This window comes from Strongylocentrotus purpuratus, unplaced genomic scaffold (assembly GCF_000002235.5).
Source record: "Strongylocentrotus purpuratus isolate Spur 01 unplaced genomic scaffold, Spur_5.0 spur5_scaffold_12, whole genome shotgun sequence".
NCBI lineage: Eukaryota > Metazoa > Echinodermata > Echinoidea > Camarodonta > Strongylocentrotidae > Strongylocentrotus > Strongylocentrotus purpuratus.
In genome coordinates, this window is record NW_022145597.1 from 20,429,940 (window position 1) to 20,457,302 (window position 27,363).

Below are 27,363 nucleotides of genomic sequence, written 5' to 3' on the forward strand. Positions count from 1 at the left end.
GACAAAACTGTTCTTCAATGGGGGTCTAAAGAACCAAGGTGAATTGGAAAAAAATAATAAATCTACTGTCATAAAGTGAAGAAATTTTTTAAAGCTCTTCCCTCCTGTAGCTTTTCTCATTTATAATCCTTTTAATAATTTCACTCTAATTGCGTCCTCTATTTGTCGCAAGCATTTTTCTATCAGTCCACCGCCCGCCCCCCCCCCCAACATCTTTCTCTTCTGCTGGTCTCATCTACCTTAATTCTCTCAGTCTGTGCCCCTTCTCTCTCTCCCTCTCTTCTCCATCTTATTAACCTCTCACCCTCTCTCTATCTGTCTTCTTACTTTCCCTCTTTTTTTAATCTCATTCATTCACTGATCATCTCATCTTCTAAAAGACAAAAAAATAAAAGAACACCAGCACTTACTGTTTAGTTTCTCCAGACATCATAGTTCGTCTGATATATGTAATTTTTTTGTTTTTTGTTCAAAAAGTCAACAACAAAAGATTCAACTGAATGCTACAGGTATTTGACATCTTTATGTACAGGTATAATACAAAGTAATAATAATGAACCAGTACTGGTCCTTAGACAACAGCAATATATTACAACATAAACTCACTATGACATCATTTGTATACAACATTCTCTTAATATCTCCAAATGTGGCAATTTCTTCACTCTCTCGGATCGTGTCGCAGTACTTCCAGCCAGGGGATCTAACATTTGGGCAACTTTTCCTCCAAAGATGTAGAAATAACCTCCTTTTATTGTTACAAAAAGGGGGAAAAGACATTTTTCAGCCTTCCCCATCAAGAGGCAGTCAGTGGAACAACAGACATTCAAAGAATTGAAGCTTACGGTCTACGGTCAGGGCTGCGATTGTGTCCTAGGTTGAGATTTGGTTAGGATAAGAGTTAGGGTAAGGGTTAGGGATTGTGTTGTAGCCAAGGTTGAAGTTAGGAATTCTTTTAGTTCAGAAAATTGTCATGAGAGCAGGTGTCGAACAACTGTAGCTCGCACTGCTTGCTTTAATTTAGAGAAAAGGACAATTATAGATTATTACATCAATAGCCTTTTCAGTATAGCTACCAGATGGTGTGACTGAAAGCCTCAAATTGTCAAAATTTCAGATTAGTTTTACTCTTAAAAAAACCTTTCCTGCAGCAAGTAATGATTTCTATGATGAAGCGAGTATGCAGACATAACATTTATTCGTTAATAAAATTGCAATCATAATTCTTTGTCATAATGCCTTACAGGTTATGTAACCAATTACTACTATGACAGAGGCTGCAGCCATGTCCAATCATAAATGTCACACACATTCTTTGTATGCTAAGGACACGGCCTGAAACCATGTCGTCTGCCAAGCACCATTCTACTTCTCAAAGGGCATTTAGACGTACAAAAATAATGTTCTGTTCACGGGGGCTCCTTTTAAGAAATGTTGTGATATTTCAACAGCGATATAAATGTATTTCATCGTGTTTTTTTGTTACCAGAGCTCCATTACAATATACCAGAGCTCTTTTGGAGCTTTCGAGAGCTAAATCGCTCAATGTTCAGTTCTATTCCCCAACCCCCCCTCCCACTGTTTGTGACCCTTAACAAAGAGTTGACACTACCTTTAAAGCCACCATCCATTTAGTTTCATTCAAGGTATTGGGTAACTTTGCCTCTGATTGTAAACAAAATCCTGGATTTAGCTTGTGCTGCTAACATAATTATCAAACTTAAGGTCAGAAATGAATCCCATGACTTTTACAAGCCAATGGCATGTTTGATTATCAAGATAATTTCAAAAATTGTTTTCCCAACGATTTTTTTAACATTACCGTCTATTGGGGAAAATGTGTATGGTAATACCGTTCACTCAAAGATTCTTACTTTTTTGAAGCGCAAATTTATTAGGGCTTTGATATTACACCATATCAGAGACACTGATAACACGTAGGGCCTTGCATCTCAGATTTGGCATTGTTAAACGACGCCTTCAAATCAATGGTTACGCTAAAAAGGTCTCTAGTCCAGAATGCTTCGAGTCGCACCTTTAGCAATTAATCTGAGCATGACTGAAAAAGAGGCTGGGACGTCATATGAATGGCTTGATAGGTTTCAAAATATCAAGACCACTCAACAATTGTGAAGTAATGAATGGTAAGACATAGTTTTTGGTTTGTTCTATAAATATCTCACAACAACCTTCACATTCTTATTTCAGGTGGTGAGCCATTAATAAACAATATCTTGAAATCAATATTCTGGGCTCCATATCACCTTTTGTCATTAAGGGGTGAAGGGGAGCATTTCACAAAACTGTCATGAGTACAAGTTCACTGACAACTCATTGAAACGAATGTATTGAATTTAACGCACGTTTGAATGGGATAACGGTTTCATGAAATGAGCGACAGTGTTAGGGTCTGTACGCATTGGCCCCATGTAAATAATTGGTGGGGGGGGGAGGGCAATGTAGACTGTGCCCAAACATGTATCAAGCCATGCTACAATACAAACTTTGTAGTTTGCTACATCCCTCTTTTTCTTTATATTCCCAACATGGAATGTTTTTCAAGAAAACTGATCAGAACAAATCAATAAAATCATGATTTTTGTTCCCTGCTAAAACCATTGCACCGAAGTTGTACTTAAATCTCATGATCAGAAAAAAAAACTCATCAACTGTTTTTCACATCAAATGCATCTAACCAAGGTTTCAAAAATAGCACCTCTTTCACGAACGCCTCGCTGTAACACCCCCGACTCGTCACTCCTTGTATTTGTGCGATAAATGTCAACTTCTAGTAAACTATGGCTTTATTCTTCAATAACACTTCTCAGTTGCTTTGTAATGTGAGGAAATTAAAATCTTGTCTAAATACTCATCCATATCAAATCTATTTTTAATGGTATAGCTCGAAGTATAACTTGCTTTACTAGCAGTACACAAGTCACACATTCTGGGGCCTGTTTCATGAAACTTTTTATCAATAACAAACGCTATATTTCTATGACAAATTTGCTCTCGGCCAATCAGATGCCATGATTTCGGTAGCTTATAACAGTAGCTTGTAACTTGTTATTGATATCAAGTTTTATGAAACAGGGTCCAGATGTTCATATTAGGCTATTAAATTCAGTGCACTTTGTGTCCAGTTTCCCTCACAGATATGCAAAAGCCTTGTTCACACAAAATATTAACCATCAAACAAAAAATGCTGCAGCATCATAAAAAAAAAATGCAGTAAACGTAGTGCACTTCACGACTCTGCATCTCATACATTGAGATAAACAGGTATGCTCAGGAGCTTTCATAGCTTGTAGCTGCTTTTACTCTTCTCTATTAGTCATTTACTTGCATGCACAATGTTTCTATTTTGCTGCAGCTCATTTTTCTTTAGGGTGGCTATCGTGTCAAGTGTGGACAAGGCTTCGGAGTTTCAATATCTTTATGATCGTGTGATACATCCATTTCCAATGCTTGGTCACGCCTTGCTGTACTCAGCAGGTGATTAGCGTGAGAGAGAGAGAGAGAGAGAGAGAGAGAGAGGGGGGGGGGGGGGGGAGAGAGAGGGAGAGAGAGAGAGAGAGAGAGAGAGGACAAAAGAGCACTTCCTCATGGTTTGTAGATTTCAAGGATGGCATTTTCGGGGAGTTCCCCATTGTGATCCAGTCTGCTTTCCCACCACGCATTGAACTCCCTGTAAATAGAGTCCAACCTGTTGGTATCGCCATATTTCAATTATAGATGCAAAATCTCTGCTGAACCACTGCTGAACTGACCTGATGCCATTTGATTTGACCTAAACATACTTTGACCCCATCTGACCCTATAAATAATGATTGTCCACGGTGAGAGTTTTTTGTTGCCGAGAACACGACGTGAACGGTCGGCCATTGGACTCAGGGACTGTGCTTTTTCTTGACATGTCTCTTGTTTGCATGTTTCTTGACGATGCCAGCAACCTTTGTCTTGTGGTCGAGCATCTTGAGTATTGTTCCTTTTGCTTCCTCTAAATATTCCATCACGTACTGACTCCTTTGTATCGACCCCTGGGAAAAAACATGACAAAAACATATACAGTCAAACCTTCTTTAGTTACCAACTGTCTACAAAGACCACATTTTGTGTTTCCCTTGAAAATGGTTTCTCATTGAAACAAGTAATAACGAGACCTGTACATGAAGACCACCTGCCTATAATGACCACTTTGCTTGACTCCCTTACATGGTCTTTATAGGCAGGTTTCACTGTGTATTGGTATCTATCAACTTGCAGCAACACAAGCATAAGTCAACTAACACACACTCAATGAAAATCACATTTAATCAAAATAAAAACTCTCAATGGAACTGCATGCTACACATGGGGATTAAGACTACTAGCTTGATTTCATAACCTCATTAAATCGGCTACAGTAAACTATCTTACAAAGTTACTGCCATGCATCATGTATTTGAAGTCCTCACTATTCCAGGATAAATTTTGTTTGATTACGAGACATCTTTCATCCCTCATTATCAAAGCTCAAGGTCATTATCAAAACTCAAGGTCATTATAAAAGCTCAAGGTTATTGGTGGTAATGTACAGTTTAGCCTTATGCAAGGATCCACGCTACCTTTTGTTAGTTTTGAACAAAACAAATGGCATTTATTGATGGAAGACTTGCTTTGTGCAAAACAATGGCAATGATAACCCTATTAATACCTGTATAAAATTATCTTGCAACTGGAAACAGTTCAATAATCTTGAAGCATTTTGTTTATATATCTATCCCATGATTAATACAGTGTGGCACACGAGATTTTTTGTGTGGCATTTAAAGCCCCACTGCACTACTTATAGCTACTTGCGCCCTCTATATAGCAAACAGTGCCTAATCGGTGACCATTGGTCCCCCATGATCCTCTTTTTCTTATGTTTATTGAGAGCTGATTTGATGAGATAACCACCTGTCAGTGACCTTGCAGGGTGGTCTAATCTCCCTCCTGTAAACTAATGGGCTTTAAAGAGTAAAAAACTTAACCCTTGAATACATGAGCATCTTGTTCAAATTTGAAAATGGGAGGGGGAGGGAGGGGTTCAAAATAAGAATATGGGGGCCCATGGTTCTTGTACAAAGTGTTTGACTCACCTGTACGAGTTCTGAGAGTTTATGCGTTTCTGATTCCTTCAGTTTGCTGTTGCTGTTCATCCCTTGTAAACCATCCTTCATCGACTTCATCTCGTCATAACAATCCTTCTCCATTGAATTCTGAAACCAAGAAACAAAGAGGAAATCAGTTTACAATTAGGCCTGACACAGTTTCTGAGTTTGCACTAGTTTTTACACACTTATTCTGTTAATTTGTATGGAATGGTTTACCACTGTCTTGTTTTTATGAGTTGGTGCTTGTTTCACTGTGATACAGTCAAACCTGGTTTAGTGACCACCTGTCTACAAAGACCACCTGTCTACAAAGGCCACATTTGTTGTTTCCCTTGAAAATGGTTTCTCATTGAATTATGTACTAAAGGAACCAGTCTACAAAGACCACCTGTCTACAAAGGCTGCTTTTTGTGTTTCCCTTGGGTGGTCACTATAGACAGGTTTGACTGTACTGAGAAGCAAATACAGTCAAACCTGCTTTAGTGACCACCTGTCTATAAAGACCACATTTTTTTGTTTCCCATGAATATGGTTTTTCATTTAAACCTGTACTGAAAGAACCTGTACATAAAGACCACCTGCCTATACATGTAGATCGAATTACTAAACTACAAAAGAGGGCAGCCCGTCTGATCCTTCGGTGTAATATTTATAGCCAATCTAAGGAAATGTTCTCAAGTCTGAACTGGATACATTTCAGATATCGAATAACTTATTTCCGTTATATATTTGTTTATAAATGCTGTCAAGGCCTCTCTCCTGATTACTACTCAAATTATTTCCAAGAGTTAAGTAGAAAACATGATAAAAATACGAGGCAAGCCGCCAGACACGATCTTGTCGTTCCCAAATGCCGCACTGAGTACTGCAAACACTCTTTATATTACCTATGTCCAAATTTGTGGAATAATTTGCCGGTTATTATACGGGAGTTGCCCTTTTTGGTATCTTTCAAATTTAATCTTAAACAATATCTCAAGTCATTGGGGATTCTATGGCACCTAGTTACTCACCAATAGTCTGTTTCATATTTGTTTAAATATCTTTATTTTCTGTTACTCGGTATTGTACTTTAAATATTTGATTATTCTATATTGCAAACATTCACCTTGATATATTTCAATGTTTTTACATTCTCTTTTTAAACTATTTACTTGGCATTATTGTGTATGTACTTTGAATGATTTTATTTAAACATATCGTGTTGCATTCATGTATGTATGTTTTTAGGGGCCCCATGGGAGACCAACTGATGTTGAATGGGCTACCCCGTACGAATAAATTTTAAAAAAATAAATTTAAAAAAATAAAATATAAAGACCACTTTTCATGTTTCCCTTGAGTGGTATTTATATGCAGGTTTCACTGTAAATAGCTTCAATGGAAAGCAATATAAGGCTCAATTACTGTCAGTGATTAAAGTTAATTTCCGATCTGTCACCTGTATAACTCTCCCTCGTTCTTTCAAACTCAGCTCAGTTACTTACTTCATCCAAATCTTCTATGGCTCTACTTCCTCAGATTTACTCCTCATAAAAAAATTCTCAGATAGAAATAGCAACAGAATCTATAACAAGGTGATTTAACTTCAAAACGTGTATGTCAATATGAAAGGTGTGTTGAGTACGTACTAAATCCTCAAATTGGTAGGCAATATGATGAATTTTCCAGCCATCCGTCTTCTTTAGAATACCTCGCTGGTTGGCAATTTCATGAATACCAATCTTCTTCTCTTCTGCAAATTGAAAAAAAATACAATTCATCATTGCTTTGATGTATATTTGTATCAATAACTTATATTTTTGTTCATCAAATTATTATTATTTTTTTCTTCATATTTTTCCCTCCACAGGGATTTTATTGATTTTCATTTGAAACACATACAAAAATATATATTCAAGGTAATTTACATAATAACATAAATAAAATAAAATTAGCTTTTCAAGATACAAATATTGTTGAGCTGTTGAGTTAACAGAAAACTGAAAAATCAATAATTCATTTCTAACACTCATGGAAAGAAAAACAAATACAGAAAAAATATCATTTTAAGTAAACAAATTCCTGAATTGAAACCATTTTCTTGTGAATTTATTATTTCTACAATTCGAATTTGCAATATACTTTTCGTTTTTGAAGTAATTTATAATCGAAACTCTAATATTATCAAAGTCAGGCAATTGTTTCTTTATTTTGCAAGTATACACCATCTGTCGCACCACAATCAGTATACAATTCAATGCATAATTATTTCAAATTTCATCAAATTATGTTTATATTGCAATAAAAGAGCATTCTGAAATTGTGAACCTTGCCTTTAAACCGTATTTGAAATACTGTCATGAAAATTCCCATCACTATAGACTGCACTACTTGCCCCTACTTGCGCCCTCTATATTGCCAACAATGCCTAAGCGGTCCCTGTTGATCCCCCATAGTCCCCTTTTTCTTATGTTGAGAGCTGATTTGATGAGATAACCACCTGCCATTGACCACTATTGACCATGCAGGGAGGTCCAATCCCTTCTGGCCAAACTAGTGCAGATAGGCTTTAAAAGATATAGTATGAACCTATTTCTCGGAGCTTTTGAACAGGGCCTCCACTATGATCGTTACTTGATAAAAAAAGAACAAAACTCCAACTCATCTTATACTATTTTTATTTCTGTGTTTTTCTCTGTGACAAGTTACTATGAAGCTGCCACTTCAATGACAATATACATGTATCATAATTTTAGACCACTAACTTCCCAGCTGACTAAATAAACAACAAAACAAAAGAGAGAGAGAATGTAAATAACGAAACAGAAATGAAACTTTCCATAATTCTATGATGATACTCCCTAAGCATGAACATTTCCAATAGTTACAATGTTTGGTATCATTCCTCATTTAGACAGACTTTGTATAATACTCCCGGTGAACGAGTTGCAAGTAAGCATTCTTTGTGCGTTGGTCAGCTCTTGAAACAAGCAAAACCCCCTTCATTTGCCACACTCCACCCAGGTGAAGTAAATAGGTATCTGGTAGGAATTTATTCCTTGAAACACAGCGCGCATAAACAGCTGCACTGCTAAAGCCAGGGTAATTATGCTGCATTATTTGTAGAGCGCTTACAGACTTCTGATAAAGTAAGTATTAGGTGCTATATAAGCACTATAATAATTATTATTATTATTATAATTATTATGGACACAGCAGAAGTTCAGATAAAGACTTACCTTTAGGTTTGACATCCGAGTACTTCTCAAAGTGATTATGAGCCGGCTTCCAGGATTGTCTGTAGTTATCTACCAGCCTTGGACATGGTCTCTTGAAGAACTGTACCACCTTCATGGCCTCTGCTTCTGCGTTGGCTGCTGCTGCCGCCGCGGCTGCTGCTATTACGTGTAGAAAGAGATAGGAAAGTAAGATCAGGGGGGCGTTTCACAAATCTTGTCATCAGTGACAAATGACAGTCTTTGTTATAAGCTACTGAATTCCTTGCTTCTGATTGGTTATCAGCAGATTTGTCACTGATTTTTGTCATTTGTCATTGAAAAAGGGCTTTGTGGAACGGGCCCCAGGTCTCATGTTCGTGGGAACGTTGCAAGACATGTTCCGGTGACGATTGATTATTGGTCAATGTTGACCTTCAACTGTGCACCTAACACAGTACACAATCACCTACATTTTATTTATCCCTCTACTGCAGTTAAAGAGAAATGAAACCTTCATACTAAGTTACTTATTGTTATTTCTTAAGAGTTTTAATTACCTTTAGCAGCATTTTTCTTCTCTTTCTTCTCTTTCTTATGCAGCTTGAAAGGCACTTTCTGTTTGGTCTCCTTCTCATCATCCGTTGACTGATCATCCAGCATCATCGGATGTTCCGTGGCAATACTGCAAAACAAAATATATTATCATCATCATTATCATCATCATACCTCCTACTACTACCACTACTTCTTCTACTGCTAGAACAGTGACTATGACTTCTACTACCACTACTACAGGGCGTTGTGGTGTGCGCCTGTAATCCAGCTAACAATAGAAGTTACAAATTGATTCAGCCAAGGATGCAGGTTCAAAACTAAGTCGCATCTTTCGGATGGTGACATAAAAGGTGGGTCCCCAGACGTAAATAATAATATCTGATTGATACATGTCTGTAAAAAACCCAAATACACACACACACACTACTACTACTAATTCTTCTTATCATCTGTTGAATAATCAACTGGCATCATTGGATGCTCAGTGGCAATACTGAAATACGAAGAAAACATTCAGAGGTCATAAGTCAAACAAGATGCACTATGGATTGTACGCATTATTTTTCATTCATGTGAGGCAGCTAAAGAGACAAGCAATTCAATCTAGTTGTTGTAGCCACACTCGCAGGTGTGACGATGACAGGGTATAAGTTGGATGACGAAATGGAGCGCATTCCGCCCCCAGAGGGCAGTTTAAACAAAGCTTTAAGAAAAAACTCAATTTCATTACAATCACTAATTGTGAACGAGAGATTTGGATTGATATTGTATATACCTTGCTTTACAATGTTTTAAAAAATACATGTATCGTTAGGCTTTCAAGTACTTTTCTAATTTCCCACATGCAAAGGAAATAATATAGAGGTAATGATTGTAGGCTAATGACCGGGAGGTCCACAGAAGTATTACATCCTCACTATTAGTCAATCAGGGGAAGAGGAGCATTCAAGAAAATTACCAAATTATGGATGGCACAACAAGCTTCTTCAAACCAGGGGGGTGTTTCATAAAGCTGTTCGTAAAGTTATGCATGACTTTACGAATGACTTATATATGAAAAGCCAAATGGGATGCTCAATCATTTTCAACTGCATCAACTTAAGTTGAACTGTACAGATGTAGATTAACATTTTTATTATAAAAATCATTTTTAATGCAAAGTATATTTTTTGCTATAATTTAATTGAGGTTATTGAAAATATAGTCACACTTTGTTAAAAACTTTGGGCATCCTATCTGGCACTTCATATTCAAGTCGTTCGTAAAGTCATGCGTAACTTTACGAACAGCTTTATGAAACACCTCCCAGTGATGTTTGAACTCTACCCGACACATAATCAAAGAGATCACTATTGAAAGTAAGCCTTAACAGAGAGGTGGCCACATTAATAGGTTTGACCGTGTATACCATTATCCAATCATACCAATTCTGTACTACTTACATGTGCTGCTGTTTCCTGGGTTTCTTCCTCGGCGATGGACCCACTTCCTCCGTACTACCTACTGAGGGCGCCAAACTGCTAATGCTGTTCTCGTGCGTCGAGGCCGAGCCACCGAGGGGTACCAGGTCCAGTCCGTTGGTATCTGTCTCCTGCTTGATGCGGATAGGACCAGGACCGGTGGAGATGGGACCACTACCGGTAGAGAGGGGTGCAGTATCTGTGCTGGTCTCAGAGGCGTTGCTGTTCTCTGAATGTTGACTACTGGGTAATGAATCACTGTACACAAATTGAAAGTGGGAGAGGATAACCGAGAATGCCATTTTTCAAGGAAAATCAGTAAAGAATAGTCTTCATATACAAATGAATAACTATGGTAACAGATGGTTTATTGCTTATTGATAACTGATCTCTTTAAGAAACACATGAGGTACACATGGAATCTTGCAAGAAAATCTATTTAGAACAGAAAATGGACAAAAACTGAGGGAAAAATCGGGCTAAAGTGTGGCGAAGTGTTGAATACACACTTGCCTGCTAAGCTCACAAGTCCACTGGAAAGGTGTGTTACCAACTCATCAAGATATTTTCAACATTTATATTCTAAATCGCTACTAATTCTTATCATTCAATTCATTATTTGCTCCTGAAGAAGACAATGTACATTGAACATTTGAGCAACATCAACAAATCAAACGCATTGCATGAATCTTGGATGTAACAATGTTTCATCTACCTTCATCAAGCCAATACATGAAATCTCACCATGCTGGGTTGATATAACATACTTCAAACAGTTTGCACACTAAAGCCCTTATCATGTTTTGATGAGTAAGAAAGGAAGGTCACAGGAACACTTTTAACACTCACCTTGGCTTTGGTGAATTACTTGTGACCGGTATTCTTGTGATTTCAACTTTGACCCCTGGGCTACCTGGTTGTGACATGACGGCGCTGGCCATGACGGGTTTCCGGCTTGATGCGCTAAAAAGACAGGAAAAAACAATGAAGTGTTCATAAGTTGAAATATTACCTTTAAAGGCAGTGGAAGAATAAAAGCATGAAAGCAATGGCTTTAGAAGAAAAGAAATACTAAAATAGCTACCCAAACCCACAAAAAATGTTGCCCTTTTTTGTTGTTTGTGCATTATTTTTTAATTGGAAACACCTGTGACTAATAGGGATAGAGTTTACAAGGAGGCAAGGTCATGAAGAAGCATGGTTAAAGATAAAGTCGAGTTCTGGTCATGCGATTGAATTGTGAAAGAAACATTGTGGAAGAAAAGGTTGCTCATCTAGCATATAAGTATTGGGGTGTACTGCAAGGTTCTGGAAGCATCAAAATGATAAGAAATTTGGCCAAGTCTTGGTGAAGTTACAAGCACTGTACATAGAAGGATGTATACGGGACTACACGAACACGTGGTGTAAAAATCTGTCCCGATTTTTACGATATTACATGCCATATTTAGAATATGAAGGCATTTGAAGAGCCATGCTTTTCAGGGAACATTTTTCATCTGATGTTCTTCCACACTTGCTTAATAACAATGATAACGCTCACAACAAATTATTTTTCACCTCTTCCCAAAACTCAACCTTTTGTTTTAAATATAACATTTCTGTGCTCCCTTCTATGATCACTAGATTCTGTGGGACAGAAGGAAAAGAACTTTGATCTCACCTATCATTATTTCTTTTCCTGAGAATACTAGGTCGAGGGGAAGCACCGGGATTGGCTGCGGAGGATGGAGGCATCTGACCCTGGGTCAACCCCAGGGCTCCGGGCGGTACCTGTGCCATCGTGAACGAAGGAACACTGCCCTCGGCTGATCCTGACGGGAGATAACAAGACAATTAGGGTATTTATAGAAACATTGTTTGAAATTTTGTCTAAACAACAAGAAATAGAAGAGCAAATGCATAACCACTGTACATGACATTAAACAATTCATACAGGTCTTCAAACTGATCATTCATGCCGTTTTCTTTTGATTATTAAGTTTTTCATCACAAGCTTGAATAAAAAACACATTCTCATTACATATATTCTGAAAACTACTGGTATTTAGCACTTTAAAAAGGGTTATCCTATATGAGGTAAGATGTGTATGCTGCAAAAAAGATCAAATAAAAAACTATTTACATAAATTAATAATCACCAGAAGCATAGTAAAATAAGAGGCAGGCATTACAAATGTAAAATTTTCTCATTGATTTGCAAAGAATTCGGCAATTGTTTTTCATCTTTGAACATGCACAAATTCCCCCAAAAATTGTCAGGCATTTGTTCCATAATTGTTAAACAAAATATCCAGCTGAACTTATAGAAGAATGAAAAGAAACACATGCAATATCGACAACTTGCTTCTAAAAATATAAACATTGCCAAGCTTTCACATAACTGAATAAACATGGTATACACACTACAAAATAATTGAACAAAATAACATAAAATAGAAAGTAAAGGAAAACATGCAAACCATAAGAAAATACTCAAACAAATTTAATATTATTTTCAAATCTAGCCACAGCAAACATGCTAAAATCTACATCAAACTATCCCATTGGACACGACTACACGGGTCAACCGACATGCCAACAAGCATTTTTGACCAACCTTCCCCCACACTAGTGCTGGGCACCCCCGGGGTAGTATTACCCTGCAATCCAATAGGCCGCCTGTGATCTGCTCCAACCATCATAGTCAGCTGGCCTGGCCTTCCGGGGGCCCCAGCCATATTGGCTGCATGGGTTGTAGCTGCTAATGCTGCTGCAACAGGACTGTTCTGATTCAACGATGAGCCAGGGTGATGAGGTAATCGGTGTTGACCGTCTAGAGATAAGATTAACAGAACAGTTGAAAATTATGAAATCACATCTAAACAATAGTCTTAAAGTCTTAATTGCTTTGGAATGCAAGAGAAAATATAAATTTTAGGGGGGGGGGGAGTGGGGGACAGGGATCATTTGAAGAATACCCCAATAATTCTACTCAGAACATTATTGATACAATTTGGCACAAGCATTTTTCCCCATGATATTTCTAGCACAATACAGAAAGGGCAAGATGCCTACTTACCAACGGGCGGTCTAATGATTGGGTTGTAACCATGACGACCAGGATATTGTTGCATAGCAACAGCATGCTGGTAACCTATGAAAGAAAGAAAAACAAGCACAAATATTGAAGGACGTGTCTTTTAAACATAGTCAGACGTATGACATAAACAGCAGTTTTCTTGGATTCTAAGAGAGTTTATTTTGTGTCAATATCAGTTCTAACACAATAATTATAATATTATAATCCGGGGATGGTGGCTCAGTGGTTAGAGCGCCTGCCTCATGAACGGGAGGTCGTGGGTTCGAACCCCGGCCGAGTCATACCAAAGACTTATAACAATAGGACCTTCTGCCTTCTAGCTAGGCGCTCAGCATATGAGATTGGAAAAGGGTAGTAATAACATATTATGTTATGCAGGGCTCGCTGGAAGAGCAGTTTCATATCTGAAGTGACTACCCTGGGTAAATAAAACGTAATTATTATATTATTATCAAATGATGAGAAATCCACCATTCCTCACCTAAATCTGGATGATAATAATATGAGAGGGCATATCCGTGGGGCGGTGGTCTCTCCATCTTGACCTCTGTTGCCCCCGCGGGCGTGGTGTGGGGGACCGGCACCGTGGTGGAGATGGTAGCAGGGTGGGTGGAGGCCGGGGTACTGGCGGTCACGCCCGGTGAGCTCCGATGCATCTGGATATAGGCAGGCCCCGCCGTCTGATCAGAGAGCATGGGGAACCGCTGGGAGGTGGGTACCTGGGGAGGGGGCTGCTGCGTCTGCTGCTGCTGCTGTTGGCGGGGATAGACTTTAGCTGATGGGGTAATGCAAAAATATAGGATATAAACTCAATGTTGGGGAACCCAGATAGCACGAGAAATCAACACACTTTTTACAGAAATTTACAGTGAAACCTGTAGGGTTGTATGGGTAAGGGTATTACCTCTGTAAACTAATATGAGTTAATGCCCTTATGACTTAAAATAGACGATATAAAGACTGTTCAAGGTAGAGAAGAAATATGTTTTCACTAACAGGTGGCCTTTACTGACAGGTAACTTTAGTAATTTTTTTTATGAGAAATACCATTGAAAAGAAACAGGAAGGAGGCTTTTCTGTTCAAGGTAGAGAAGAAATATGTTTTCACTAACAGGTGGCCTTTACTGACAGGTAACTTTAGTAATTTTTTATATGAGAAATACATGTACCATTGAAAAGAAACATGAAGGTGGCTTTTCTACACAGGGGGTAGCTAGCAGGTCTCACTTTACATGACAATTTTAATTTAAAACAATTTAAAGGCATCGTTTAAAAATGTTAAATCTGAAATGCATGGTCCTATGTGTTATTAGTGTCTGTGATATGGTGTAATATTGAAGCCCCCCCCCCCCCAAAAAAAAAAAAAAAAAAAAAAAAAAAAAATTGTGATTCAAAATGATCAAGAAGTGCCTCAAAAAAGTACTCTTTTCCCTAATAGACTGTAGTGCTATGAAAACCGTTTGGCAAACGGTTTTCAAAATTTGTAATTTCAATCATAAATATCTTGATAATCAGACAGGCGATCCGCTTGTCTAAAGGTTTATAATTATCATGGCAGCATGAGCTAAATCCAGGATTTTGTTTCAGAATCTGAGACAAAGTTACCAGATCCCTTGCGTAATACTACTGATTTATGACAAAACTCAGAGAATAAGGTATGAGTTGGAGAGAAAAAACTTGACATTGGAATGGAGAACATCGTAATTCAACTTTATCCAACATTAAGGTGGCTTACAGGATAACAGAGACATCCTTACAAACAATGTAATGGACTTCCTGATGGTAATGTGACTGAAGGACCTACTAACCTCTGCAATGCAACAATATCTTCAATAATTATTACATTTTCTTCAAAGACAGCAGTGGCTGAATATATTTCTGACATTAAAAAAAGAATTCTCCAAATCCAAATATATTCTGTTTATATATTTTGTAGTGTTAGACAATGTAAAAATCTATAAGTTCAATGGATATATTAAATGACACTACATCCGAAATGGTCTATATTACTTTGAAATCAGAAAATATGTCACAAAGTATTTCTAAGACGGACCTTAATTGAACATAAATATGATTGTTATTAGCATGTTCACACCCATTCAAAAGGTAACTGGCTGGAAATACTCTCCAGTGGAGTGTGTTCTGTTCAGTGCAAAATTGTACTCTTAACTGAATCCAGTGACTAGGGTGATAATACTATCACGCTTTGGTAAGTCAGATTGTAACTGGTAAGAGTTATATAAGAAACAATTATTATTGTTCTTAAAACTCACCGACGGGAATGGTGCCTGAATTGGTTGCAGTGGGCTGTGATGCTCCTGTGCCTGATGATGTCGTGGGTGGGGGCGCTCTAACCATCGGATGTGACGAAGCTGAAACAAACAAAATCAAAATACAAATTGTGAGGTCTTTCATCTCAAAAGACACGTTTCTGACTTTTTAGCGAAAGCAATATACCTCACGCATTCTATTTAAACCTTGATAATGAAAAAGGACAGGAATTTTAATAAGGTTTAAGTATCCAACCGGTAAAACTCAATTATGAAGTGTTGAAATGTACATTGCAGAATATGGTATTTTGAGTGGCTCTTAGCTTCAAAGAAAACTTTAATTCCCTTCAGGGTTGGTCACACATCACCCTATACTAAAAAAAAATAGAATATATGTAAAAAAAGGTATTTGATCCAAGGAAATCACTGATAAAGATTCAATGCATAAAATCAGTGAGCAACGCATATATATCCATCATCCTTTCTGGGTAGACTGGCTGTACAAATTGTCATATAAGTCATGTTTGCCCGGCCCTTATGAAAAAACATTGAAGAAAAAGATATATCTCTGAATATGAAGATCACTTTGTCACATACCCTAAAGTACACATGAATTTGAAAGCCTGGGGCCCTTTTCATAAACTTGTTATCTAGAACAAATGCTAAATTTCTATGACTAATTTGCTCTCGGCCAATCAGATGCCATGATTTCAGTAGCTTATGAAAGTAGCTTGTAACTTGTTATTGATATCAAGTTTTATGAAACAGGGCCCTGGTGCTACTTACTGTTTGGAGTACCTGCAGGGACTGATGAGATTGGATGAAGCATACCCCCTACACTGGTTACAACCTGGGTCATCATGTGACTTGGTAGACCCCCTGTGGGCCCCGACGGTGGGAGACCACCCCATCTCTGCGGTACGGACCATCTCGGTCCCATCACCTCCGGACCTCTATGAATGGGTCTCACATCGACCCTCATCTCCACGCGCCCTTCCGAAGACCGCATCTCCACTTTCGTTGCCTCCGCTGCACTTCGAGCCACGTCGTCCCTCGGGTCCTTCTCCGAAGCCGACGTTCCCTTGCCAGACGCCATGGCAACGGCTAGCTTGACTCCTTGTATGCGTTCTTCTGCTTTCCCGTCCTTCTTTGCATCTCCAGGTTTATCGGTGGTCTCTGTCCGCGATGATGGCCTTGTGTCTGCTTTGGCGTCGGTCTTGGTGGAGGAATCCGGCTTGGTCGTGTCTTTCTTGATGACCATCTTGAGTTCAACCTTGGCTTGGGTCGAGCTGTCGGGTTTCAGTCCTTGACTTGAAGGGATCATGTGAGGTATCAATCTGAGGGGATCAAAAAGGGACCAAGAAGGGCATGGCTTAGAGTCTTGAAGGGATCATGTGAGGTATCAATTTGAGGGGATCAAAAAGGGACCAAGAAGGGCATGGCTTAGAGTCTTGAAGGGATCATGTGAGGTATCAATTTGAGGGGATCAAAAAGGGACAAAGAAGGGCATGGCTTAGAGACTTGAAGGGATCATGTGAGGTATCAATCTGAGGGGATCAAAAAGGGACCAAGAAGGGCATGGCTTAGAGTCTTGTAGGGATCATGTGAGGTATCAATTTGAGGGGATCAAAAAGGGACAAAGAAGGGCATGGCTTAGAGTCTTGAAGGGATCATGTGAGGTATCAATTTGAGGGGATCAAAAAGGGACCAAGAAGGGCATGGCTTAGAGTCTTGAAGGGATCATGTGAGGTATCAATCTGAGGGGATCAAAAAAGGACCAAGAAGGTCATGGCTTAGAGTCTTGAATGTGTGTGTGTGTGTACTTGGGTCTTTACAGACGTGTATTAATCAGATATGATTATTTACGTCTGGGGACCGACTTTTAAAGTCACCATCCGAAAGACGCGACTCAGTTTCGAACCTGCGTCCTTTGATTGTAACTTTGATTGTTAGCTGGATTACAGGCGCACGCTACAACGCCCCTGTGGGGATCATGTAAGGCATATATGAGGAGATTAAGATTAGAAACTGGGAAGGAATAAATGAGGTATCAATTTGAAGCCTTCAAAAAAAGGCATGGATTAGTGACTTGAAAGGATCATGAGAGGAAATTAAAGACACATAGAAGTCAGCTCTCATGGGGAATTCGACACCATTCGGGTGTTTACCCAACAACAGGTGTTGTCAAATGTCAATCATCAGGGTTAGCCTTCAGTTTTACGACCATTAGACCTTATGTAATGCTTTGATTTTCCCTGAGCCGAGAGATTAGGGGGTAATTCTTGATGGGCCTACAGGTTTGCTGTGTGCAGAATTGTACACCCATTAATGGTGTTTTCACCAAGTCCGATGTCAGCGAATAATGGCCTTCTGCACATGGAAACTGACGACCCACTCCCTTTAAGACCATTTCTGCAGTACCCTATCCATTCTGATACAAATACTAGTAAAAAGAGCATCAGACAAAATACCAGATTAAAGATGAAGTTGAGTTCTGGTCATGCGATTGCATTGTGAAAGAAACGGTGTGGAATCGATCAGAAAAGGTTGATCATCTAGCATATAAGTATTGGTGTGTACTGCAAGGTTCTGGAATCATCAAAATGAAAAAAAATTTGGCCCAGTCTTCGTTAAGTTACAAGCACTGTACACAAAAAGATGTATATGGGACTATACGCACACATGCGCGACACGTGCATTTATCTCTCACAGTCCAATAGATAAACTAATTTACCAAATATATCAATTAGTAGGCGGTTTCCCAGCAAAATTGTTATCATCATGTATTAGTCAAAACATATTCTTTCACATGATTGGTAATAAGAGCTTCCATTTCATTTTTTGAAATTGGGGCGTTTCCAATACTGGTCTTTACCTTTAAAAACAACCTAGACTTACCTTAATGATTCATGTTGCTGTGATGAAGCCAGAGTACTGGCTGGGGATGCAGCTCGAGGAAGGGCTCCAGCTGTTAGGACACCTGGTGACCCTGCCCGTTGTTGCGTTAAGAGATGGACCTGACCCGGTGCATGGTGGCGCTGTTCAAAGTCAAGAGAGATTTAGTCAATTCTCTTTTATTGATCATGCATAGTTACAGGGCATAAAATTCGTTTTCCAGCTGTTTCTTCAATTTGTAAAACATCAATTATCATACATGCACTATCAATTTATAAAAAAATACAAAATCAGGAATAAATACAACACACAATAGACATGAGTACAAAATGGTATATATGTAGGCTTTGGTATAGAAACATAATAACACAAATAACAACCGTAGACATACCCGAGATCACTACTAGTGATATCATTATACGGTTAAATGGGCAGATTAACAAAGTATAAATAAATGTGAAGTACATCCATTATATCCCTTAATAACTGATTCTGCAACTAACAATTTACGATTTAACAATTCCTTCCTGAACCTGTCTTTGTACAGTGTCATGGCACATATGACATTCAAATATAAGAATTCCCCAAGACTCAGTTATATTATGGTTGTAATAACGGTACCAAACAGGAGCCATGCTATGACATGTTAAGCATACACCTTTATATTCATATCGCTAGCACTTGCTTTCTTTGTAACCATAGATGACAGACAGAAATCTGGACATTTGGTCCCAGTTTCTGAGTGGTGAGTTGACAATGATTGAGGTGAGAAGCGCTGGCCAAAAAAAAAAAAAATGGCGGCCGAATATTCGGGTACGAGAAATCGTACTCGAGTAGTTGTCAACTGTGCGGGTACTCGAGCATTCGACTACCCGTCGCAGCCTTAATTTTATGTACAGTAGACTGCAAACTTAAACTAAAGGTTTCATCTGTTTTCATATGCTTAATCAAAAATTTCATGGCACCACAAAAAATTCTTATTACATAAAAAGGAAGCATGTACCTATTTGCAATTTGCACATTTTTTTTGCTTTTCATATTAACTGAGAACGTATTTTCAACAAGTGCTAGTTTTGCTTTGGCAAGTATGGAATCAAAATGTTGAATAGTGCATTAGACCCAACAGCAATGATACGATTCTTAAATAATAAGTGTACAGAGTATTGATAAAGAAAACATCCGTTTCACTAGTCGGATTAATAAGGCCTTTAAACAAAAAAGATAATGTACTGTATTGCCCTTTCGGTGCCAAAACATGGGTCAGTTGGTCAGGAATTTCTATATTTTAAAAACTTTTTGTTGATGTTTTTCCTCCCTCTTTGGGCTGATATTTCCCAGTTTTTAATGCTTTAATATTTGTTTTCTCCAAAAAACAGTAGTTTTTTTTTTAAAGCCGACCGTAGATTTCAAGATTTTTGGGGCGGTCGCAAAGGGCAATACAACATATTTTTGTTTAGGCCTAAGCAATATGACATGACTTACAGAGTAACCATAGATGGACTGCTGAGGAAACGCGGCAGTACTAACTGCTCCTTGGGGGACACCAGCTCTGGTCAACAAGGCTGTAGTCAGCCCAGACTTCCCAGTGGCAGCCAGACTAAGATTAGTTGAGGTTGGTCCTGAAGACAGACAGATTAAAACATTGGATGCAGAGGATATAAATAAGTCTTTTTTTTTTAAATCATTGGCCGATATTAATGTACTAGGGGAGTGTTTCACAATGACTGAAATCGACTTTAAGTCGGACTTAACTATGGCAGGCTGTTCATGCCACTATTTGCTCTCACCATTGTGATCTTTCGAATTTGTTTAGATAATATTTTTTCCTTTAATAATGAATTATCAAAAGAGACCAATGCCAGTAAGTGGTGAAAGTAAATAGTGGCATGAACAGCCTGCCATAGTTTAGTCCAACTTAAAGTCGATCTTAGTTTTTGTGAAACATCCCCCAGGAGTGAAACTACAAATACAAATGTACACATTGAAACACTAGACTAGACTAATAGGACACAGGCTCTAAGCTAACTCATTCATAGATATATAGGTTTAGGGTTGTAATTGGGTTTTAGGTAAGGTTTAGAGTATTTGAAAACACCACAACTATTGTCATGAGTACAGTATATGGCACAGAACTGTAAAGAGCTGTTATTCTTGCATAGTTAATGGATATTATGACAGTCATTCCTCTGAACATTCATAAAAATTCTATCAAAAAAGAAACTGTGTAGCGTTAATGTCTAACAAAAGACAAAACTTTGGGGCTGACTTTATGGCGTACACATCTGTAACATACGAGTCAGGAAACTTATTTACGTACCACGTGGAAGCTGTGTAGAGTATGGATGTGTGCCTGGTGGGAGCTGTAGCCCCAGAGGAGAACCACTGATGTACGGCACCTGCCCTGCTAACATATTAGCCCCCGCTACCAGGTGTGAGGCGGGTACCAAGCCTGCTTTGGTATGACCCGGTACTTCAGCAGGTAACGAGTTGGGTGGTAGCTTTTGCACAGAGGGGATGTACTGGGCTTGGACACCGGAGACAGGGACACCACCTGCAGCTGATGCTGCTGCTGCTGCAGTCGCGCCTGATGCCGCAGCAACGGTTGTAGTGATCCTTGTCGGAACAACAGAGGTCATGGTGACGTTTAGAGGCGGGTACGCTAGACGGGCCTGGGTGGTGACTACGGCAGGGGCGTTGGGCGTGGCAGAGCTGGTACTATGGGGGTGTGTGATGGGGGTAGTGGTAGGGGCGGTGGAGGTGGTTGTGGTGTAGGAGATGGGAATAGTAGGGATCAGAGCTGGCTTGGTGGAAGCTACACCTGATAGAATGGGTACAGTCTGCTGCTTCAGATTAGGAATGCTTGACTTGATGACCTATTTAAAACAAAACAAAGATAGTAAAAAGGGTTTGTACAATTCCAAGTAAAATCTGTTTTTTTCCTTCAATTTACAGTAGGCACTTTTTATAAAGAATTTCATATTCCTACATTAACTTGGTTTAATACACAGATCAAACATGGAACCTTAATAAGCTTACATAAATCATTCTTGCTATTTTCATGTCTCTGGCATTCTTTATGCTTTCAAAATTTGTCTGTACTTTGATCATCACTCTAAATTCTTCCACGGTGTAATTCCTCTAACAAATTCTTCTCTTCAATGGTATCTCCATTGCTCCTTTTGCATTTGACATGTATCCCTATCCCCTATTCGAGAAACACCCACTGATTTATACATAAACCCCTAGTGTGGTATTCTCATAAGTTAAGCCGGGACTAAGTCCAGACTAAACAAGAATTTTTGTTCACACTTCTATGGAATGCTAGGTTTCATCTTCTTTCTTCAATATTCATGACAAAGATAATTCAATAAAAACTTTGTTGAAATTTAGTTCATTCTCATACTATCTTTTTCTTCCCATTTCGTTGCAAAATTAATTTTTGGGCCACTTTTCATTGCAGAATTAAAATAATCTGTACAGGGTAAATGAGTTGGCAAGAGGCACTCCATAAAAATCAGGACTAAGTTAAGCCAGGCTTAACTTTCATGTACAGTGTAGTACGCTATATTACTATCCCTTATCACTAATAGGGTGAATATATTTGTTAAAACAGGAAAAACTCACTGGCACTGTAGTTTCAATGATGGCAGGCGTCGGCTGTTGTACAGGTGTTGGTGAATCATTCTGTCTCAGTAACGGCAGAGTAGTGGACAGCGGTGGGTGAACCGGCTGCACTATCACTTTCGCCTTTTCCTGCGGTTTCTTCTCTGCTACGAGCTTTTGCGTCAGTGTCTGCTGCTGCTGTTGTTTGGGGGGTTGGGACGAGGAAGTCTGGCTGGCTGGCCCCTTGCCGCCCCCTCCCTCTGGGGGCAGGGTGTGGCTACTCATGTTGCCAATTTTGGACTGCGAAGAAAAGAGAGTACAAATAATGAATGATTAATTATCTTTGCTACTTTAAAAAAAAACGGCTCAGTGGTAGAGCATTTGTCCCAACTCCCAAAGCATCTGCATGTACAGTAGGTCTAAGTTTAAAGGGCCACTCTAACCAAAACGGGCTAAAAAATGGGGAAAAAAGACATGTAGAATAATTTCTGACAGAGTTGGGTTAGAGTGGCCCTTTAAAAACCGGTTTCATGTGCTATAGGCCTTTCAAGGTATACAAGTCCCTTGGAGAGGACTTAAAGGGCCACTCTAACCCAACTAACATAGCCATATTCCCACTCCCAAAGTTGTCCTCTACATTGTAGATACAATGTAATGTAAGCATATGATTAATTATTTTAATTACTTTTTATAAATGGCTCAAAGTCTGAAGAAACAAGGTTCAAGAAGGATTTGAATTTGATGTATGTGCAAGTGGCCTTGGTAAGACAGACCAGTTCCTTGGGGAGGACTTAATGCTATGGGATCCCCTTGTACCCTACAAAATGTTGATACTTTGTATACTGTGCAATGTACATGCAAAAGCATGCATTTACAGCAGTCAGGTTTATGAATGATCAATCAATCAATTTTAGGAGCCATTTTGGTGATTTGTCTATATGGAAAATTAGCAGATACACATGTACATTCTACATGGAGCTTTCTATTTTTTATAAAGTTACTGCCTATCTTGTTTATGTTCTTTGATTTCTTTTTTAGTAATTCATTTATTCAACTACATTCTGAACTAGATTAGAACAACAAAATAAGAAAGAAACAAATAAAAACAAATAAAAACAAAAGCACACAAACAAATAAAAGAAGCACACTGCCCACTCTATGAGCCCACCGTTCTAATGAATACACAATGCACAGATCACATGACATAAGGTACTTCCCCTATGGTGAATCATCGCTCTTTAGCTCACTCTGACATTCAAACTTGGCACAGTGCCAAGATTACCCTTTACCTGGGAAAGCGCAATATGATACTCATGGTGCCTGTACTCTGTGACCACAAATCTTTTATCTTAAAAGTATGAACTGTACATGTGGGCCTAGACCGTACATACATGTACTGTAGGCTACTACTATGTATCCCCCTCCCCCCCCCCCCCCCCCCCCCATCCCTCCAGCCCCAACAAATAGCGATGACTTAAGTATTGAGCAAGGTGTTCCAGCAACCACCATAATGGGCCTGGTTGCTAATGGTTAATGAACGCACATTAGCCAATTAATCACATTAGGACTTGGTGAATACATTCCAAAATGCATTGCTTTCTACATTTGTAATTATCATTGAAAAATGACTTACATACAACAATCAAGGTAAAAGAAAGTACAGTTTTAAGAGCCTAGTAAAAAAAAATAACCACTTGCCAAGTTATATAATTAAATTTGCTGAAAACACCACATTTACTAAACTAGTTTTTCATCTTAATGTTAATGCCAATCAATACACATTTTAAAAACTCTGTATCAAATGTTAACAAAAAACGCCCCCCCCCCCCAAAAAAAAAAAAAAAAAAAAAAAAAATGATAATAATAATAATAATAATAATAAAAATAAATAATTAAATAAATTAAACAAATGATTCTACAACTAAAGAATCAAGCATAACAAAAAGTTTAAAATTCTCCTACGGATGATTGTGTACACTTTACATACATGTACATGTATTTGGTATTGAAAAAAATTGATTGAAATGTCACATGTTATCACAGTACCTCAAAAGTCAAAACTATTACGATATTACAACTTGACATGTACATGTGACCTTCACATTTGAGGTGTGGCTACATGTGCATTAGAAATGGGATTAATAACCTTTAACATTTCCTCTTACAAGGGTAAAAACTAAGTTCATCCCTCCTACTCACAAATCCATCATAAATAATTCTAAGTCTAATCTGCACAAAATCAGTATAACTCACACTTGGTAAATACACAAGAACAAATATACAGGTGTACAGTGTAATTCAGACATGTCACACTACTCTATGTTAAATTATATAGATAATTAGGCCTTACTGTACACTATTTATCTTTTCTTAACTGATTCATATTACAGTCAAACCTGCAATAGTGAACACCTGTATAGAAAGACCACATTTTTGTTGCCCTTGAAAATGGTTTCTCATTGAAACATGTACAGGGACCTCCTGTACATAACGACAACCTGCCTATAAAGACCACTATTCTTGTCTTATTTGGGTAAATTGTGTGGTCTTTATAGACAGGTTTCACTGTATCAGGTTTAAAATGAGCATTATGGGCTAAAATTGCTTAAATTGCAAGTTGATCCACTCACATTATTTCTTGTAAAAAAACAGAACTATTTTGATGATTTCACAAAACGAAATGCCCATCAAGTCCAAGATATACTGTAGTTTGGCCTAAATATTAAGAGTAATAACAAATCACAATCACACAGAGCTACGTGAGAGGGTAATGTAGTCAACATCATGTATGCATCCAGTGAGTATTTACCGGTTTTCCCCTTTTCTTTTCCTTTTAGTTTACACAATATACATGTATAATCTTTAAAAATCCTTAATGTTTTATGTATTGATTTTCATCTTTTAATTCTGGTGAAATAATTTTAATTGTCAATATAATTTAAGAAATTTGTTTAAACACTTTGACTTTTCATACATGGTACTGCCTTTGCAGATATCGGAATATTCTACCACCTTGATCCATCAATAACGCAATGATTTTGCTGTCCCTAAAATAAACAGTAAACATTTACTTCTCATACCATCCCAGGATATCTCGATTAGATCTATCCAGTATCCAGTATATATAGACCAACGTAAATATAGATCCAACCGATGCAATATACACAATGTATGAACTGGACAAAGGAGGACCCCAACACAGACCCTGCAGAGTTAACAGTTTTAATTTATTATATAAATTCAGAATTGTTGAAAAACAAGCCATTTCAGATGTTTGTTTTGACTAGCCATAAAATAACATACCTCGGAATCCATCAATTTCATCAAATACTGTATGTATTTGACATGAGATCTGCCATTTTATTTTCACAGCTCTTCTTTAAATAAATAAACTTTTATGAAGTCAAATTTGTTTGTCTTAGTTACCCTACCCGACTCTAGTGAAAAAACGACATCATAATCAAATAGATTATTTGGTCTTTTAAATTCAAAAGTAAAGATTTGAACCAAAAACAAACTAATATTCAGATAGACCTAGATGAAGTGACGCTAGTTCAGAATCATATCCAGACTTTGACCTGTAACTTCGATGTGGAGATACCCTTCTAAAACATACCAAAACTCAACTAAATCTTCATCAATTGTTCAAATAATGGTAATGATTTAAAAGTTGTTGATGTTTCTCACCTGTTTCATGTCTATTTTGGAGTACTTTTCCTAAAAACAAAGACATACTAGGCCTATACACTTTCTCACAGGTTTCACAGCAAAGCGCTGCACAATACAAGTGCTGCACAATACAACTGCATACCAAAGGTGGGGTGCTGACGCACGCGCCCCTCTGTCCGTACCGTACGTGATGCAGGAGTCGGGCTAACTCGCCCCACGGGACATCTCGCCCCAGCGAGATATCCCGACATGATTTATCGATCGAGAGATACCAGTAGTCTGCTAATTAACGGCCAGGATGAAAGAATGTGAACAAATATCAGCCATATCGTCTAAAATGTACAATGAGCACAAACATATACACATTGGTATCTCTCGATCGATGAATCGTGTCGGGACATCTCGACCCAGTCTCGATGCTGGGGCGAGATGTCCCGTGGGGCGAGTTAGCCCGGATTCGTGATGCAATTGTATCTTGCAGCGATTTGCCATGAAACCTGTGAGAAATTTCAGAAAGTGTATATTTATTATGTCTTCATTTCTTTTAAATAGATAAGAAAATTGACACAAAAAAGGTAAGAAACATAGATCTAATTACTTTTATTTTTAAATCATGACTAATTTTGTCTTCTGTCATGTGACATCAGTAATTGAATTACTTCAATTTTCAGTGTTCATGAAATGGCCATGCCAGTGGGCAGTGGCCGGCATTGCATTGGCATAGGCCTACCGCACAGATATCAGCCATAAAATCGAGACCAAAATTACAACAACCATATTGCAAAATACTCTTACATTTTGGTACATCCATCTTCTTTTATTTCTCCTTTCCCAAGTAGGGAAAAAAGCACATCCAGAAGTTAATATTTACCAGAAACATTAGAAGATGAACTACCAAGTAAAGACTGAAGCTAAAGTAAAGTTAGATTTTTTTTTGCAATAACGTCGTCAACTCAGCTCAGCCTCAGCTCCGTGCATCTGCAATGCACTGGCAATGTAATTCAGCCCATTTCCACATTGAATTTCATTCCTCAAAAAAATGTCAACATTGTCATTACATTGGAAGACGACAAGGTATCAAATGTACAAATATCAGTTCTACATGCAACAAGGCATGATTCGCAATAAATTCACTCATTTGCCACATTCCACGGTAACTTCCTCAGACTCAAGATCAAGCAGATATCATCTGTCATTTCCCATTAAAAATAGCAAGGCTTGCCACGATCACGAATTACACCGACAGCCACAACAGCGCGGTACCGTACAATCTACACCGTAATTGTACATGTTTCCCGGCAGCAGACACAAGAAAACATGAAAATAAGGCTCATGTTTGCACAAGAATCATCAACATACCTTACGATAAATTTTCTTTTAAATTTACCTCCCGGTTGAAAAAAGAGTACAGATCTCGAATACTTACAAAGATATTTTCTTCTCCCTTGTAAATTGCGTAAATTTCCCAAAATGTTTGATACGACTACGTTT

The 27,363-nt window shown here is 38.3% G+C and overlaps 1 protein-coding gene across 3 annotated transcripts; it reads right to left on the reverse strand.

The window, feature by feature from the left end:
* Positions 1-412: 412 nt before the first annotated feature.
* Positions 413-27,363, reverse strand: LOC115922692 (histone deacetylase complex subunit SAP130-like). Of its 3 annotated transcripts, none has more exons than XM_030982065.1 (18): positions 27,299-27,363; positions 22,225-22,503; positions 20,918-21,473; positions 20,083-20,219; positions 18,604-18,743; positions 16,492-17,042; positions 15,709-15,807; positions 13,917-14,210; positions 13,415-13,489; positions 12,995-13,168; positions 12,017-12,167; positions 11,203-11,316; positions 10,336-10,611; positions 8,896-9,020; positions 8,360-8,518; positions 6,770-6,873; positions 5,124-5,243; positions 413-4,040 (listed from the first exon to the last, which is right to left on the reverse strand). In XM_030982065.1, exons 2-18 carry the CDS (start codon positions 22,486-22,488, stop codon positions 3,891-3,893), a joined length of 3,489 nt encoding a protein of 1,162 aa, XP_030837925.1. In that variant the 5' UTR covers positions 22,489-22,503; positions 27,299-27,363; the 3' UTR covers positions 413-3,890. The 3 variants fall into 3 exon arrangements, with proteins under 3 accessions (XP_030837925.1, XP_030837924.1, XP_030837923.1); XM_030982064.1 differs by having other exon boundaries at positions 8,360-8,515; positions 12,953-13,168; XM_030982063.1 differs by having other exon boundaries at positions 12,953-13,168.

What these genes read in the sequence shown, in the direction of transcription:
- LOC115922692 (XM_030982063.1), bottom strand. Translation starts at nt 22,488, where the DNA reads ATGAGTAGCCACACCCTGCCCCCAGAGGGAGGGGGCGGCAAGGGGCCA. An exon ending in CTCGGATGTCAAACCTAAAG is followed by an intron (nt 6,874 to 8,359) that starts GTAAGTCTTTAT and finishes TTCAATTTGCAG; the next exon opens with AAGAGAAGAAGATTGGTATT. An exon ending in CCTACCAATTTGAGGATTTA is followed by an intron (nt 5,244 to 6,769) that starts GTACGTACTCAA and finishes TCTTGGTTTCAG; the next exon opens with AATTCAATGGAGAAGGATTG.